Source organism: Cygnus olor, chromosome 2, assembly GCF_009769625.2.
Source record: "Cygnus olor isolate bCygOlo1 chromosome 2, bCygOlo1.pri.v2, whole genome shotgun sequence".
Taxonomy (NCBI): domain Eukaryota; kingdom Metazoa; phylum Chordata; class Aves; order Anseriformes; family Anatidae; genus Cygnus; species Cygnus olor.
Genome location: NC_049170.1, coordinates 153,515,435 through 153,533,498, shown reverse-complemented (window position 1 = coordinate 153,533,498; position 18,064 = coordinate 153,515,435). Strand labels below are relative to the sequence as shown.

General features: G+C 37.0%; 1 protein-coding gene across 4 annotated transcripts in view; it reads left to right on the top strand.

Moving 5' to 3' along the window:
• The window catches only part of ZFAT (zinc finger and AT-hook domain containing), an 89,173-nt gene extending 74,722 nt beyond the window's left edge, over positions 1 to 14,451 (top strand). Inside the window, exons 15-18 of one of the 4 annotated variants that reach the window (XR_005816838.1) lie at positions 509 to 639; positions 9,205 to 9,321; positions 9,411 to 9,508; positions 13,235 to 13,392. Coding sequence is in view for 3 of the 4 variants with exons in the window: in XM_040547289.1 (XP_040403223.1) it covers positions 509 to 639; positions 13,235 to 13,474 (371 nt within the window). In the remaining variant the exon portion in view is untranslated. Of the gene's footprint in view, positions 1 to 508; positions 640 to 1,944; positions 4,637 to 9,204; positions 9,322 to 9,410; positions 9,509 to 13,234 lie in introns of those variants that run through there. The other 3 variants (XM_040547290.1, XM_040547289.1, XM_040547292.1) reach the window with 3 other exon arrangements.
• Positions 14,452 to 18,064: the final 3,613 nt, after the last annotated feature.

The window sequence follows — 18,064 nt, the reverse complement described above, 5'->3', positions numbered from 1 at the left end:
GCTGTAATTTTCAAAGTAGAATGATTTACTTGAATTCATCCAATTTAGGACACTCTTCTGGCATATTCCCTCTAGGCATAAAAAACAGTAGTAGATTGTCTGAAGGCAGTTATATAGGAAAAAAAAATAAAGCGAGCAAACATTCTTCAGTTCTGAATTTCAATTAGGAAGTCTCTCAGCTTCCTAACTCACAGTCCCTGCTATGAGTTGTACCTGTTGTTTGTTTAATCAATGTATTCCTCTAGATCTTTTTCAAATAGGCATAAAAATGAGCAGTGTGGTTTCACTTGCTGATTCATGCATTCCTCTGGCAAATTTGTTTTGTGAATACTTTCCTCCCATAGATCTATTATTAAAGTGTCAGGTTATCGAGCCGTTTGAAATTTATAGACAGAACTGTGAATCAGGGTTAAAGCACGAGGGGAAAAAGTGTCTCTGGCACATAGATTCACATCCCCTCAGAGCTGTTTTACGGTAATGATCTTATGCTTGCTGTCTTTCTGATAAGGTGAAAGACTTGATCCAACAGCTGTAAACATCCTGCAGCAAATCATTGAGTTGGGTTCGGAAACCCACGATGCCACTGCAGTTGCTTCTGTAGTTACCATGGCACCTGGAACCGTGACAGTGGTAAAGCAGGTAAGAGCTCTTCTCCAAAACAGCGGTGTTTTATTTTTGTATATTTGTTGTGAAATGCATATTGTTCTGCAAGGACTACATTGTGAATGACTGTGTGAAATGCATACAGAATCTCTCCTCAACTAGTTTTGGCTTTGTGTTGTATGTACGGATGTTTATATGGACATGCGCAGACATTTATACATATATACACCTATGTGTTTATATGTATAAATTGCACTGTCACCAGTATAAATACATAAAATGTGAATGGATAAATATATGTATGCACGTGAGAGAGAGATAAAATAAAGCATTTTCAGGCTTTTTAAAATAGCATACCTGCATTGTGGGTGGGCACTTAGTCCCAATGTCAAGAGTCAGGAGATCCTTGGGACAGACTTTTTCCAGAAACAAAAGAGTGCGGAAGGTTACAGCTTGTGTACAACTGTGTGACCATATCCAGCAATGAATCTCCATCACTTTGTTTTTGCAGTGCTGTCCTGTGGCTAGAGAGACTTGTGGGGTCCTAAAGTCTTGTAACCTGGGGGCAAACTAGACTTGTACTCAGTCTGAGTTCATACTGCTTTTCTAATGGGGGATGCAACACGAGTGATCTGCAGGCACGTAACAGCTCCGAGAAGAGGATTTGCAGATGCTCCTTAACAGCAGTTGCTTATGTGAGATAGAAGTCAGTGTGACCACCCACATTGGGGAAGGATAAAGAAAAAATCAAGTGAATTGTAGTTGGTTGAGAAGATACGTAATTGATTTTGTTGTTCCCAGGGAAATTGTGCAAGACCAGATGATATAGGTCAATATTCTAAAAAATGAATAAGATGACTTGTTAATTTCAGGCTTTTGCAAGGGTTCTGTTTATGGGAAACGTGCTGGATTCAACTGATAAAGAATTAAGTGACAGAAATTGTGGTAGGCAATATAGTTCCTTTTAAAATGAGACAAACCTTACAAGATATTGGTAGAAGTAACTTCAATATATATGTGTACTTCTTAAAGCATAGTACTGCACAGGTTTTACTAAGGATATTTGCAATGTACAGTGTTACTAAAGCATTTTAGAAATTAAGAATGGAAAGATATAGATAATTACCAAGTAAAGGTGAATCATTTTCAATTTGAGATGGCTGTTGGGTATGAACATCAAGCCCAGTATTTCTTCCTCATAGGTGTCTACTAATTTTGATGCTGACATTTTATGTTTCTTCCCACTGTGTTCTCCAAGCTATGTTTGTTCTGCCAGTTTCATTGTACTTCTCTAGTTTATTATCCCTTTTTACCTTCTGTTTACATTCTTTGATTCCTCAGGGTCCCTGCACTCAATGTGGCTGATACATCAGGGAAGGAAAGTACATGAGAAGTCTTAAATTCCTGAAGAGTTTAAGTAGCTCTTGTTATTTAAATGAACCAAAAGTGTGATTGTGATGAATGCCAGAACTAACTTTTGAGTGGTTTTTTTTTCAGTATTGTGGTTATTAAATTCGTGATGACTCTCTAGAAGTGGAAAGTCCATAGTCTGTGAAGACAATGTTTAGAAAATTGCCACCCAAATGTCAGGGAGACAAGGCAGAAGTTCAAGAAAAGCATTTTGAAATGTTACTTAGCAAGTATTTTGCTTAGAAACTATGTAACAGTTTGGGGGATTTATTTATATTTTTTTTTAATTAAGAAAAAGAGATCCAAATTTGGAAAGGAAATTCAGTCATTAAAGAGGAGAGACATTCCAGTCCTTTTTATGTGCAAATTTCAAAGCAACTTTAACTGTAGTCACCGCCAACATGTATGCTATACTACATATATGACCTGTTTCAAAGGTTGCATGCAGCATCAGCCATTGGTGTTTGTGCTATCTGTCAGTATTACTGAAAACTGTTCTTTAAAATATGTCTTTTGAGGCCCTTCTACTAACAGTCTAGGGGAAAGTGGAACCTAGGTAAGTGGCAGCTGTGAAGAAGAAATTACATTTGTGATACTGGAATGTTAAAAAACAAACAAAAAAACCATAATTTAAAACATTCAGCAATTCTTCATCTTTCAAGTATTGAATCAGATCAATTTCTGATTCATCTTAAAATCTATCCTCTTCTTTGTTAGACCATCTGAATTTGCTGATAGCATTTTGTAAGTAAATATTCATATTACAAATTAATTGTCTGTCGCTTTTAAATCCGTATTTCTGGCCTTTGAATTTGCAAGCTGCTAAGCATCGATCACTGCTTTTTCCCTTGCCTTGTATACATTAATGACTTTCATTGGCCTAATGTAAGCCTGGTATAAGCTTCACTCCTATATCAAATCCTCAGAGCACAGAATCTCTTTGCCGCATTTTCTTTTCCTGCTTTGAGTCCTGTTGCTATAAAATGCCATTTTTCCCCAGTTTGAAGTTGCAGAGAAGCAAAATCAGTTGGTGCAGAACTGAAGTATGTCTCAAGCTGAGCGATCGCGTGCTACCTCAACTTACATCAGGTTTTACTAATGCCTTACTTAGATGTTCTGAGCGTTGTTCCTCTGTCAGTGTGTAGCGTGGCTACAGGAATGACTGGAGCCTCTGCGACTTTTCAGTTTGTGTGTGCAGAAGTGTGCAGATCTGTGAGTTTTCCAGGGGAGTATCACGAGGCAGGAGGCCTACTGACACCTGACTGGCTGCCTAGTTACCTTTAGTGAGCTTCATGGAAGTAGAGGAAGGGAGTTCTGTAGAATTTATTTATTTATTTTTAATTATTATCATCATTTCACATTTTTTTTCTCTTTTTTCTATTTCTACTGATGCTTTATCAAATGTTTGACCTATTACACAGCCCTAGTTACTGTTTCCAGTTCTTCTCTTCCTACCAGAGGATGGCTTCAGAATTATAGCCACATCCTTTTTTTAACTTCAGGGAAAATGTTTTTAAATGGTGTTAACATGATTGTAATCCTCTCCTATTTAGAACTGACAGCTTTTCTTTTTTTCTTTAACACCGAGTTGCTTTCTGTGGGATATCACTCATTTGTACCTACTACTTTGTCATGTTTTAATTATGCTGAGTTCCTAATTGTTAACCTTGAGGTGATCATAAGATATGTTCATATTTCACTTTCCCACTGGAAAATTTATTCTACACTGTTCTGTGACCTTCAGCTTCACTTGTGGATTGTGAGACAAAAAAAATCATTCAGGGTGTCAGCAATATATCAGCATCATCTGTCACTAAATTTCCACTCTTGTTCTTCAGTGGCCTCCCCGAGTCCTTGCTTAGCAGCTTGGTTACATTTTTTTTCTTAACAGCATTTATTGTTGTTCTGGTTTTTATGCTGTTATGTGTTGTTGTTTTTTTTTCTTTAAGGACATACATAACCCATTTTTTTTATCAGTTCTCACCTTCATCTCTCATTTTTGGCCGCCCTTGCAAGTTATCTTCATATTTTTGTATTTGCACCAAGAAATTTCTTCTAAATCCTAAATTATTATATATTTTCAAAGTATTTTTTGCTCTGTATATCACATTACATCATTACTGTCTCTGTCTACCTTTTCCTCCCTCCAACTTTGTCCTTACTTTCACCTATGAAAGTGCTTTTGACCCTCTATTCCTAAAATTCTGCGTGAATCTAGACGTGCCTATCAGTAACACAACCATCTTCACCTTTAGCACTTCCCCTAACCCGTGTGCTCAAGTGTCTTCTGTGTGCAGTACTTGGAGTGTTTCATGGTAATGCAAGACTTCTGTCTGCAGAAACAAGCTTTGTTTTTGTCCATAAGTCCTTCTCAGTACGCTGCTACGTGTGGAGTGCATTTGCTAGCTCTGACTGGTATCTCCTTTTTTAATTTCTTTCTGTTAAGTCACAAGACAGAAACATTATCATGTTTACAGTGTTCTATTAAATTATTTCCCTGAGATGGACGCCTTCATGATGCATGTTTATTAGATCACGAATACAAATTATTATTGAGCTGAACTCAAGATCAGATTTTCCATTCGAAGCTCCCAGCTTTTGAATCGAGTGTTTAAATTATATATATATATATATATATATATGTATGTATGTATATTTAATTTTGGCTTTGGAAACTTTATATTTGTTGTTCATAGGAATGATATTATACAAGAAAATCCTTTGACAGCGTAACAATAAAACATCTCAGGCTGAATCAGGATTCATCTTTATGATTTTAAACTAAAAAAAAAAGTAAAGTAGCCCTATTTAACTTGGGTTATGACTGGGAAAAATGGGAATTGGTGTTGGCTCTGATCGTGCCATGTATGTGAGGCCTTTCAGAGGTTCTGTCTGGAACCCAAAATGACTTTAGCTCCTCCTTGCCCGAGTGCCAGTATATTAACCTATTATCAAGATTAAACTTTTCGGGTATCTAATTTGGGAGAAATCCTGTTGTGTGACAACATACTGCCGCTAAGGAAAGTACTGCACACGCCTGAGTGAATACCAAGATCCTAGTGTGAAGTTCTGCCAGTATGGGCTGAGATTGGCAAAAATCCACACTGAAGCTTTGATTGCAGCATGACACAAAAAGTGTAATCTTGTCAGTTTGAAGCCATTTCAGTTAATAGTAATTCAGTCTGGATCACTACAGCTAGTGGTGGTATTTATCTATGGCATAGAACTTGAGTTGTTCTGCACTGCTTAAAGAAAAAAATGTAACAAGGTGGGGAAAATGTGAAAGCACAGAATTGTAAGTGTGAAGAATAGCTAGGAAAGAAGCTAATAAATGCTTAAAAAGATAGGAAGTATTCATAAGGGATGGTAAAAATGGACGAGAAATTGGGGGGAGAGCAATTCTGTAGGAACAGAGCACATAGCAAGAAGGAGGAGGAGGGACCAGCACCGTAAAACAAGTCACTTTACTTTCTGTGGATTTGACTCTTTGTGACCTATTACAGATGCACTTTTGCCCTCACTCCATAGGGTGGAGACTGTTTTGTTTGTGTTTTTGTTTGTTTTGCTAGCAGAGCCTGTTCAGTCCATTATTTATATAGGAGAATTATTTTCCTAGCTCACAGGCGGAATAGTTTAGTGGGCAATATTGGCAGTAGGGTGATGGTTGGACCAGATGATCTTGAAGGTCCCTTCCCACCTTCATGATTCTATGATAAGTTAAGCATTTGTTTGTTTTAAACACCGAGCTTGTGAAGAAACATTTCCCTCAGAAATGAGCACTCGTGTTATTTTTGCAGAACAAACTGTATATTATTCTCTGGAGAGACAAGTTTCAAGGTGTATTTTCTTGGTTTCACAATATGAACATCCTCGAATGCTTGTTTTCTGAATCACCCTGTCTTGACTGCAACATCAGAGAGTTGTTCCTGTCTGGACAGTGTCCAGCACCTCTAGTTTTTGTTATAGTTTTTGCTCGTCCATTTCCAGTGCTTGTTAGCAGGAATGTGTAATAGTAACAAGATACGTTTTAATTCATTTATTTTGCCTAAATGCGGGGTGTGTTATTTTTACCAAACCTCTTTGAAACAGAGGGTTCTATGTAGGGTTCTTTGTCCAAATTTATTTTTTCTTTTTGCCTCAATTTACTGAGCAGAGAAGTAGATAGTCTCAATCAAAGTATACCATAGTATCCATTTAAATTTGGTTGTGTGTTATCTGCATTTTGAACTATTTTCACATAGATAACTGGTAAACAAATGTTCTGTTAATTTGCTGGTTTTAGACCCGAAATATGTTTTGTATGTTCTACTGGCGCAGGGGTTATTGACCTGGTTTAAGAAACGTATCACCAAATAAGTGTTTAAAGCTTTAAATCTTGTTTTCAATATTATTTTTCCTGTATGAACAAGCTACTGAGATCCATCTTCATTCAGAGCAAATCCTGCCTGCCTGATATATAGAAAACAGCTAGAGCAGAGCAGCACTCTTTGTTCTCTTGTAGAGGAAAACAAACAAAAAAAACCAAACCACCCCCCCCAAAATCCAACAAACCTATGCCAAAGGTATTGTTCACCACCTCAAATCCCTGTACTTTTCCTTATTTTCTAATTCTTCTGATTAATATACCTGGGTGGCCACTACTAACAGATTTTTTTCTGCCACCTTACTTGTAGCACATTGGCATGTAAAAGCTTTAGTCAAAAATTCAGGGCTTCATGTCCCAAGTAATATACAGACGTTTGACTTGCAGGATCTTTGTCTGTGTTGACATTTTGAAAAACAACATGGCCACTCCACACAATCTAGAGTTTGCATCTCTCCTCTAATGATTTCCTGTGGCTCTAGAGCAATCACTTCAAGCTCGCTCTGATGATCACTAAGAAGATTGCATTAATCACTAATTAATATTATTAGTCACTAAGGTGATTATACCAGTCTTTCTGCACAACTATTCATTATTAATTAACTCTAGTTCAACCCTATGGGATGTAAGTCCTTCCTGTTATCAAGCCAGAAAGCTAGTGTCCTCTTCAGGTAGGATGCTTGGGCATCCAGGTGATGGGCTAAATGGTGCTGGCTTGTTCTGCATGCTTATTTTTATATGGGTTCTCATTTTATCCGCTTTGCTAAAATGGCTGACCAAGCTGTCATTATTTTATGCTACAGTTACTCTGATATTCTTTCTCTCTGACATTCAGAGATGCTGCTTTGCCCCTTTTGTATACACTCAGAACAATTTAAAGATTACTTCTCTCTAGTCTGCCTGTCTTACAGTGTGTCCATGTGATCTTCCTTTCTTTTTTGCCACATCCAGCAAAACCTTGTTTTGATTTCCAAGACTTTGTACTCCTTTCCGACTTAGTGTCCTGTCTCTCGTTAGCTGTTAAGTTTTTGACTCTCACCTTTGATCAGTCCATGAAGATTTAATTGCTCATTATTTTTTCCAAACAAGTTTCTTAATGCCTTCTTTCATATTGTGCTTAGTTATGTGGATATTTAATGAAGAACAATTTGTACCTCATTGTCTTCTCTCAATTAGTCTTCAGAAATATGATGACACCAATTATCTCTGGTTAGGAAATTGGTCTGTTGATACTGCTGCCTGTTAGACAAAGGTATCGCTGTCTCATTTATATTGTACTCACCCATTTCCCTTCTTCTGTGTCTGCTTACTGTTTTCTGTTCTGGATTGAAATTATAAGGCCTTTGGGGCACGAAATACTTTTTTCAGGTAGAACACCTGATACAGTCCAAGTCCTGGTCTAAAGCACTACACTAATATTACCAATAAAGAAGAGTAATTGGCTGTTGAACGCTTTCTTGTTTTCTCCCATTTAAAAACAACAGACTGACCTTACTATCTCTGTATCTTGGAGTGCAGGGTTAGGATGAAGTCTATTCCTGAAAAGCACAGTAACCTGTTTTCAACCTGGACTTCTAAATAACTTGCTCTGCAGAATAAGTATATCAACCATTTCACTAGCCAAGCAGATCTTTATCAAGCTGAGGAAAACACTGGAATTTCATGCATTTCACCCTTTATTTTAGCTCCTTTCATCATTTTATTCTGTGATCTCTTCAGGCTCTGGTAAAAATCCTACCATGGCAACAGCCACTTTCTTCAAAGTGTCAGCAGTAGCAATGCACAGCAAAGATTACACATCGGCTTGAAGGTGATCACAGGACAGAATTTTATAGTATAACACACCTTCAAAAATAAGCATCTAATAATATTAGCATGGCTGTCATGTCAAGGGCTCCTGCATATTGTACCTCAGCGACGCTCTTTGTATTTTAACCTGGCTCTGATTTGTAGCTACTTGATGCTGGGTTCATCCAGAAAATTTGCCAGTACATGGAGTTCTCTATGGGTTGATAATCAAGACTGATGTTCTTTTAGAACATGGAGCACTTTATTGTTTAACTTGATGGTGCTAGCAAAAGAAAGAAAATTTGGGAAAGATGTCTCTGTTTTCTTAGCTTCTGTGGAGTTCTTGTCATCTGTATAACATCCAGAAAAAATCTCATGTCAACATTACTGCCCTCTGTTAGAGCTCTTGAAATGGTGGCAACGTTGCCACATTTCCTCAGAAAGAAATCTCGTGATACAGTGTTCTGCCAGGCAAGGGACGCTGCCAGTCACAGCCTCCCTGTCAGGATATATTCGACCAGACAATGGCTAAAGATTCTTAAAATCACCAGTAGGAAGATTTGTTTGCCACTTTGCATTTTTTTATTTTATGCAAAGCGAGTCTTGCATATTGAATTCCCCTATTGTTCTGAAACTATTGTGTGCCAGTTTGTCTTTGTTTTGTGGCTCTCTATAGAGATTCATGTGATCAAATTACAGCGTTTTTCTGTGCACGTCTGTGTGTGTTTTTCACACAATATTATCTATATGTAAACTAGAATAAGAAAGGATGGAGTTCAAGTTACCAACTGGCACCAAACAAAATAGTAGAGACAGTCCCGTAGCAGGGATGTAAGCTGGCATATCACATATCCAGGTGCTCACTGTGATCTAGAAAGCTTATATTCACTTTTCCTTTTCAGCTCTTATGTAGCTAATTAGTAAATTTTCTTACCGTGGTGTCTTACAATATAAATAGAAGCAATTGTAACCTAGTGTAAGGTTTCGAATTCCTGCAAAATCTGTGTGATTAACTTTTTTTCTTCATGGCAACCTGAAAGGCAGCATTCAATCTGAAATCAAGGGAGAGATTCCGCAGAGGATTTTGGGTCAAGCCTAGCAAGGCTGTTTCAAACACGATGGGTCTGGTACTCCTCTGACTTCAAAGAAAATTGAAGGTAATCATTATTTCTGAGGATGAGCTCCTGAATAAAAAAGTAGCTTTAGCAGCAGTTTACTGTACATATTTCCTTTTTCTACTTTTCAGGGAAGGGAAGAAGCATTATTTTCCTCAATGGCTTGAATTAATTTATCTCAAAATAAAAATGACTTGCTTGGTTTTAGAGGAAGAGGTTCCTGTAAGAGGTACCCATTTTTTGTGTCATTTGGATGGCCCTCAGATATTTGCATTTAGAACTTTAGATAATTTAGAAATTTTGAGCTTTTTATAAAGACATGGAGGCAGAGGATCCATTAACTTTCATGAGAGGCACATTAAGCCAGTAAAAAATATTTATGCAGGTAATGAATTGGTTTAGTTTGCCAGCTGTGTATGGCTTCAAATTCTTGCTGCCATTCTTTAGCAAAGGATAAGCAGCCAGATGCTTTTCAGCTGGCTCTCTAACAGAAAAGAGGTCATGGATGCTACTCTTCAAAAGATTTGAGATGCCAATAAAAAGAATTGAGTGTAGTAACTTCATTCATTCTGATGGCAGCTGTCCCACTGTTTCATCAAATTGAGGGATGTAAATTAACGTTTTGAGATTATTCCCTGTGGAATGATCTAATAGGAACCAAGCAGAAGCATGTAAACATTGAACTGATTTGAAATGTAAATATCCAAAATAATGTGGTAATTTGTCAAACTAAAAGGATTACAGATAGCTGTCCAAAAAAAGATACTGGAAACTAGAAACACCAGAAATAGGGGCATTAGTCTTCTGTACCCTGCATGACAAGGGTAATAAAACCATATCGATAAAGGTAGGTAGGGAGGTTAAATTAACTTTCTTTATTGGCCATTTTCATTTCAAAAGCATATAAAACTGAATAAGTATTAGATTGCTGCTATTGAATTGAATGACATTCTGGTTTCATTTCATTTTCATGTCAACTGTGCTTTATTTATCTTCCTTTGTTCATTATTTATGTACACTCAAAGAACTATATTTAAAATTATTTATGGGTTTTGATTTAAAGTGACTGAAGTGAGACTGTACAAGATTCTTTTCAGACCGTGTTGTGCATTCTTGCTGCTCTTAGTAAATTTAGTGTAATTTTTCTGGCCTGAGGCACATTGTCAGAGGATTATGTATGATGCACTAACACAAGAGTTACTGTACATTACATAATTGAAAGGCCAAATAATATTAGAAGACTCCTATCTGTGTATGTTTGAAGATCCCCAGGATCAAGGACTGTAAGATTATAATTACTTGACATTTTTAGCTGCAGCTACCTGTCTGAATCCACTGGAGATGAGACTTCTGTCCACTTGTGACCTATGTTAGTAGATCTTGTGTGGATCCTTCCATTTTGAACAGGAGCTGCCACTTTAGCAAGTAGCCTCAGGAAAGAGGAGGACATGGTTAAAAAAGGGGGAGTTCTGTCTGAATTAAAATTTCCCCCCATTACAAGAAAAAATACTAAAAGGTGTGTCATCAGGAGAAGAAAGTTGTGTTACGTTTCTTTTTATGGTTTAGCTTGTTGCATCTTCAACAGAAACTCAAAGCTTCCATTAGTTAAGGGTAATTTTGGGGATACCCATATTTTGTGTCAACATAAAGTTGTTTTTCTGAGGGTGGTTGCAAGTTTTCTTCTGTCAAGACAAAGCAACCTGCATCACCCAATTTTGTAGGATATTGAGCTTGAACTCCAGCAGGCACTGTTTAAAATAGCTTCAATTTAAAATGTTCAGGTACGCTTGGTAAAAGAAACAGAACATAGGAAGGACTTTATCCCTTTCCCATAGTTTTATCCGTATCATCTAAATCCTGTGCAACAAAGCCAGAGTCAGCATCAGTAGGTACAACTATGCTGTTGCAGTAAGGTCAATGACAATGGTAAGATTCTCTTTAGAAGTTAAATCTTTCACCAGTTAAAATCCACTTATATTTCATCAGTGTACCACAGACATACAACTCTGGGACCTCTGAATAATTTAACACCTGAACATGCTTGTTATTGTTCAAGAAAAAGCTTTGTATAGCCTGATGAATTGAGTGAAAGTTCAAAGTGATATGGAGTCCTATGGGGTTTGTGCATCTCTGTAATCTTCTTGATCTGACAGATATTTTAAACGTGGAAGAAAAACGTTATAAGGAAAGTCCGTGTACAGCAACGGGAATGGTTGCTTAGGGGGAAAAAATGAAGTTAGGAAGGAGCACCTAGAAAATAAACATACAGAACTTCTTTTTCTCCTTGTAAGTCTTTAATGAGTCAAATGCATGCTTGGACACTTCTCTGTAATTCTTCCCTACTGTTCCCATGCCCTTCCTAAGCACCAATACTGAACTTCAGTATATGTTCTTGGACTTGATTGTTCTAATAATACTTCTGAGAAAGCAATGTATAGAAATGATCTACTACATAGAAACATTTCGTAGAAATGAAAGCTACTAATCCGTGTGATTTAGTAGACTTCCACGCTTTGGAATCTACCATGTTTGACCTGTTTTTTCAAAATCACTTACAAGTTCAGTGCTGCCAAGAGCGCAGCGTATACACTGCCCTGAAATACAAGGTTTATGCTGAAATCCAGTAAACCGATAATTTATTGATTTCTTTGTTCTCCTCATATTACCCTTTGTGTGGTTATTGGAAGTACCATGGAGGTTTGCTTTCTGTAAAGGTATATCGGTGAGCCACCGATGCTGTCCTCATGCCCTGTTGTTTGCATAAGCTGGTGATTTATAGATGCACTTGATGATGTGAGAAAAAGCATTTCTGTAGAGAATATGACGTCCTACAAATTCAGTAAGTTACTTTCTTACAGTGAGAAATAAACGTGATTTATCTCTGCAAGCTCACTTCATAGAACATTTGCTAAGCCTAAATGAAAGGGAAATAGGCCTTAATAAAAACTACCTGTTTTCCAAATGGGAAAGGAAGAGAGGATCTGATTAACTGTGTGGTGCAGATGCAAGTGGGTTGGCTTTTATGCTCAAGCAAATAAAACAGCCCCCTTCAATGAACAAGGGGAGTGGTGGTGTATTGGAAACACTTAACAAATGCCTTTGCATATTCTTGCATGTGTAAAAGTTTACCCAAAAGAATATTATTTTATCATTAATACTTGTAAGAATGCATTTCCTACACGTGACTTAGTTTTTGAATGTGCTGTTATTGGTCTGGTGCATAGAAATATCTGGATGGGGTGAAGAATTAAGATCTGTTCTTGAATCCTAGTGAGTACTGTAGTCTAATAATTCACAAATAGTTGTTTGAAGTTCTTTAAATTTGATACCAAAATATGTTGCATTATTTCCTTCAGAAAAATGTTCATTTAAAAATCTGATATTTTCAGTTGCTACTATCAATATCCTTTCAATAATGTAAAAATTGCTGCCTTGCAAACGGGTGTTAAGGAGATATTTCATTAACACATTTCACCATTTTTGTTTAATAAAAGTCCATTGAGTTTAGGTTACAATGAGTATTGTTACAATGAAATTTGTAGTTCAATGAGCTTTAAAATAAATTAAAAAGGGGGGCTCTAAGTGTCTTTTCATGTGGTTTTAGATGTATTCTCACATCAGTGATACTGGAGGAGCTGTTTGACTTCCGATTTATTTAAATAAGATTGGTTTTGAGTGAATGACTGGTGAGAGATTAAAGCTGTTCCCAAAGTCCTGTGTTTCTGTAGCTTCATAGCTCTCCATGCATATAAATGAGATGCTGAGCTACTGCTTTCAGTATTTTGTATGGCTATACACTTATTCAAAGTGATCATTACAAATTCTGCGTAAAACTGATATTTTCTTTCAAAACTGCCTGATTTCTAATTTCTGTGCTGTGTGTGCATTCATCATCACAGTACTGGTTATTTACTGGAAAGGTGAAACTTCTGTAACCTCTTCAATTTCTTCTTAGGTAAAAGAAGAGGAGCAGTCAGCCAATCACACTTTGATGATACAAGAGACCCTGCAGCAGGCTTCAGTGGAGCTGTCTGAACAGCATCACCTGGTAGTCTCTTCAGATGAAGTGGAGGGAATTGAGACAGTGACTGTCTATACACAGGGTGGAGAGGCTTCAGAATTCATAGTTTATGTTCAGGAAGCGATGCAGCCCGTAGAAGAACAAACTGTGGAACAATCTGTGCAGGAGCTTTAGAGAATGGTGTTCAAAGGAGACGGCTGCCTGATTTGCCAAAGCCAAAACTTTCATTTCTTTTCCTAACAAGACCAAAAACAATCAAGCTGACAAATTTACAGATTTTTTGTGAGGTGAGACCATACTACTAGATCTGGTTGGACTGCATCAGTAATTTAGATGTTATGGACAAAACTTCCTTGGATTTTTTCTTTCCCTGGAAAAAAGTACATATTTTGAGGAATAAGTATTCATCCTTATTTAAGAAATCTGTCATTTGATTCCTGTAAATATCTCAAAATATTGTCTGTTCAAAAGTGTGTTATACCACAATTAAAAAAAAAAAATCTATAAAGGTAGCTAGAATGTCTAGAAAACTCATTCCCATTCATCCCGTCTTAGAGATACTATGTGCTTGACTTCACTGGAAGCAGGGATTTTTTTATTTTTTTATTTTTGTAAAATTAGAAGGACTTCTTATTTTTGAGTATATGCTTAGAATGTGTTTGCAGAGTTGTGGACCTAACCCAAAGAAAGGCTCAACGCTTAGAAATATTCCACAGATGGACTTTGATTTGTGTTTGTGAGTTGATCATTTGGGAGATATTTAAAGCCATATATGATAATTTTGGGTACCAATAGCATAATTATTTTTTAAATAATTGGATAATGATAACTGTCCATCCCGCCTGTCCAGTACCACATGATGAAACCAAATGTTTGTCAACTCAGTGAAATGGTCTTCTGTTTTTAAGAAAAAAATATATTCAAATGATTTGTAAATTCTATTAAAGATGTATGTTCATATGTTTTAAAAAAAAAGATGTTTGTAAATATGACTGTGTGAAAGAACTTGTACAAAAAGTAAGTAAATATTGACAAAAATTTAGATATTCTTAATTATGCATGTATATAGTTCCAGATTTTTCTTCATGAATCTTGAATTGTTTCTGATTTAATATTTTTAAATTTGAGCTATAAAAGTTATTAATTAATAACCAAATTGTCATGTTTTCTTTTAATGCACTAATTCGTTAAGTGTTGACTTCCTTTTCAAAGCTAAGTAGAGAATGCTGTTTTGCATTGGCTCTGACAAATTATTCCTCCAGTCAGTAGTTTCTAATCAGGAAAGTAGTGTAATGAAATCTAGGAGGAATTTTTTATGTGACTGAGCTTATTTATGGGCATTTTGAGTGGACAAGTGAAGAAAAGCTTTTAAATGCATTGATGAAATGCAGTGAGTTGGTCATCTACCTCTTGTAATTCTGCTGGTTTGTATCAATGTGATACAAAATCAGAGTGCAAACATTTAGTGTTAGCTTCTCCCTTATCTGTGGTGATAATAAATTTACATGTCCCAGGGACGTTTGGTTTGTAGGACAGAGACCTTTTTGCCATTTACTCTGTAACTGGCTGGGCCCGGTCTCAAATGTCAGTGTTGATTTCAGTAAACTTACCTAAAATGAGCCATGAAGTGTGTGTTCAATAACAATTGTAACATAGAAAATGATGCACCAAACGTACCAACTTGATTAATCCGCAATAGAAACTTGGTTTTGTAATTACTGCTTAACATTTAGTGTTGATTTACAATAACAACTTTCTAATATCTAAAAGAGAAGAAAACAGTCTCAAATGGTTTTCTTAGAATTTATTGAAAATAGCCCATTTGCTATTAAACTACGTTTGGAAAAGCATCAGAAAAGCATCGTGATCGTATGTAGTAACAGCTGTGTTCTTAACATAAAACCTTTGAGTCAATTCAGTAATGTATTTTATTATTAGCTGGCTGTGGGGGGAAAATGGGAAAGTATTTTGCTATATATCACTCAAGAATTCTGAAGTAAATTATTTCCAGAGAGACTCAGTACTTCTGTCTATATGAGGTGTGTCTGTATTTGGAGGAAGGGTTAGGTTTTATTTATTTATTTGTTTATTTATTTATTTTGATTCCACTAAGTCATAGCCATGCATACCTACTGAGGTGTAGGAACAATTTCTTCATGGAGAGGACAGCCAAGGATTGGAACGGGGTGCCCGGAGAAATGGTGGTGTCCCCATCCCTGGAGGTATTTAAGAGACGTGTGGATGTGGCACTAAGGGACGTGGTTTAGTGATGGGACTTGGCAGGTCAGGCTGGTGGTTGGACTTGATGATCTTGGAAGTCTTTTCCAACCTAGATGATTCTGTGATTCTAAGTCAGGAAAGATTTTGAGCTGCACTGAGTACAAATTCTTGCCACCATAATTACGTTTTCATCTTTCTAGGATATGCAACTGTAATATTACGAGGAGATAAGTGCTTCTTCTTGAACGTAAGTCACTGAACTTCACGAAGTGAATGTCCAAAGAATTGTCTGTCTTTCAAAAGCAGGTTTCTGAAAGGAAGAAAACAGAGAGCTTTGTCCATACCAGTCATTTGAAGAGGCCCCAGCTGTTCCAGTTTTCTTTTGTCTGAATTGGGAACCACCAAGAAGGTAAGAATTAACTCTTTTGCATGTCAAGGTCTGTTTCTGTTATCACCTGAACAGCACAGATTGTTTTCAATGTAGATTCAAATCCTTTTATCCAGTTTCTTTTGTGAGGATTAGATGACCTTTCCTGTTCAGGGGAGACGAGGAGTTATGGCTTTAAGTTAGTTGAGTAGCTCCTGCTTCTGAAGATTATACATTCTTCCCCACACTACTAATTTTTATTAGCATTTGCTGCTCTATGCAGTCTTCCGGTTTTCCTTTTTGACAACTGAGGAGTTATCCTAGCTTTAGGCTAGCACTTAGCAAGTATTGCTCTTTAAAAGTTTATGCATGCGCAAGTCGAGCAACTGGGCTAACTGATGTGCAGGGCTAAGAACACATCAAATGGTTCCGGGAATGTGTTGGGCATAGGGGAGATAGGTCTTGGAATCGTGCAAAGATTTTAAAAAAACAGAAGAAGGAAGCTGCAAATAATTTTAGTGGCAGTGAGGTCTTATTTAATGAAAGGCAAGGATGATGCTTGAAGCTAATCTCTCCTTGTGTTACAGAATGGAATAACCGTCTGTACACAGAGGGGAAAATGTGAGCCTTGCAGGACAAAAGCCACAGGAGAGGGCTTGGCAATTGGGTGTTCCAAGTTTTGCTCTTTTCCATCTCTTTCTAATTAGTTATATCCATAGAGACTAGTTTGTCTTTCCTTAGTAGAGAAAGAGGATGGGATCTGCCATTCTTTGGCAGATGGTTTGTTTTCTGTGGCCAGTTGTGGTGCCCCTTGATCCCAGCACCGTTGCATGATACTGGTGATCCTGCTTTTAACCAGCTTTTGTAGCATCCTGGCTTCCATGGCACTGCACCAACAGGGGCTTTTCACTGGATCTTTATCACTTGTCTGGAACGTCCATGGGATGAAAAGAGAAAGGAACTGCATACTTCTGCTTTGTTGATTTACCTCAAAGTTTGGATTATGTGAAATCCCAACTAGAGAGATTATAATGTTTGGTTGTTCCTACTATAATGAGGAATAACACTCCTTATGTAAATGTACTTGAAATAAATGCTTTTAATGTCACTTTTTTAAACAAGTTTACAGAAATGACATTGCTGCAAGTTTGAGATTTTCAAAATGTTTTAATGAATTTCTTTGAAATAATCTTCTAAAGTTTTAAAGTTCTGAGTTCACACACAGTATCCTGGTAGTGCCATATAGAATTTAGTCTTACTAAAAAGAAAATAAAAATGTTTTCACATTCCAATAAATTTGCTCACCATGTGGATGTGCACTTTACAAATTTCAAAGAAACAAACAAGCCAAACCTGCCTCTCAAGAATAAGCATGTACAGTAAACACCGTAGAGAAAGGAAGAAAGAACTGGAAATAATATTACGAAACACTCAAATTTTCAAAGAAATGAGTTCTTATTGGGCAGGGAATTTGGTATATGAGGGATCTTTGTGAAGCTGTGTTTAACTGGATTAATCAGGATTTGATTTTTGGCTTGAGTTCTTCATGCCTGCCCATGGAAGAGGTTTGTCATTTGCTGCACCAGCTTGTTGAAACTTCAGTGAGGTCCACTGAGATGTGGAAATTGACTCAGGAGGAAGTTTTGAGTACTTGGCCCTTCTGAACATCAAACTCTAGGGATAAAAGCACACTGAACACCCAAGTCTCACTTCAGGAGAACTTTTTTCTCAAAGTTGCACCTAATTGTTCAGGGAGGTAGGAGGACTGTCAACCACTCTTATGCCTTGAAATACAGCAAGCCCTGCCTAAATGTGGGGTTTTATTTCTGTAAGAACAGTGACGTTCAACCGAGACCTCTGCAACTAGTATTGAATTGGAAAGAATATTGATTTTTATTTTGCCATTCTTTTGATGTGAAAATAATGATGATTGTTATCAGAGTGCACGGAGTAGAGTAGAGTGAAGCAGATGCCGTACACAAACTTACAGAGATTGTTTTTCTTTGGTTTATGTTTTGTTGATGCCACAGTACAGTTCCTGCTTTTTGTAGGCGTGTTTGAGCCGTATCTGAAATTTTAATCATGAGCTTGTTTGCAGACTGCATCATTAGCAAAAATGCACTTTCTTTAGGTAATGCTGCTAAAATGCTGCTAATACAGTCTTTGCTCCTAACATG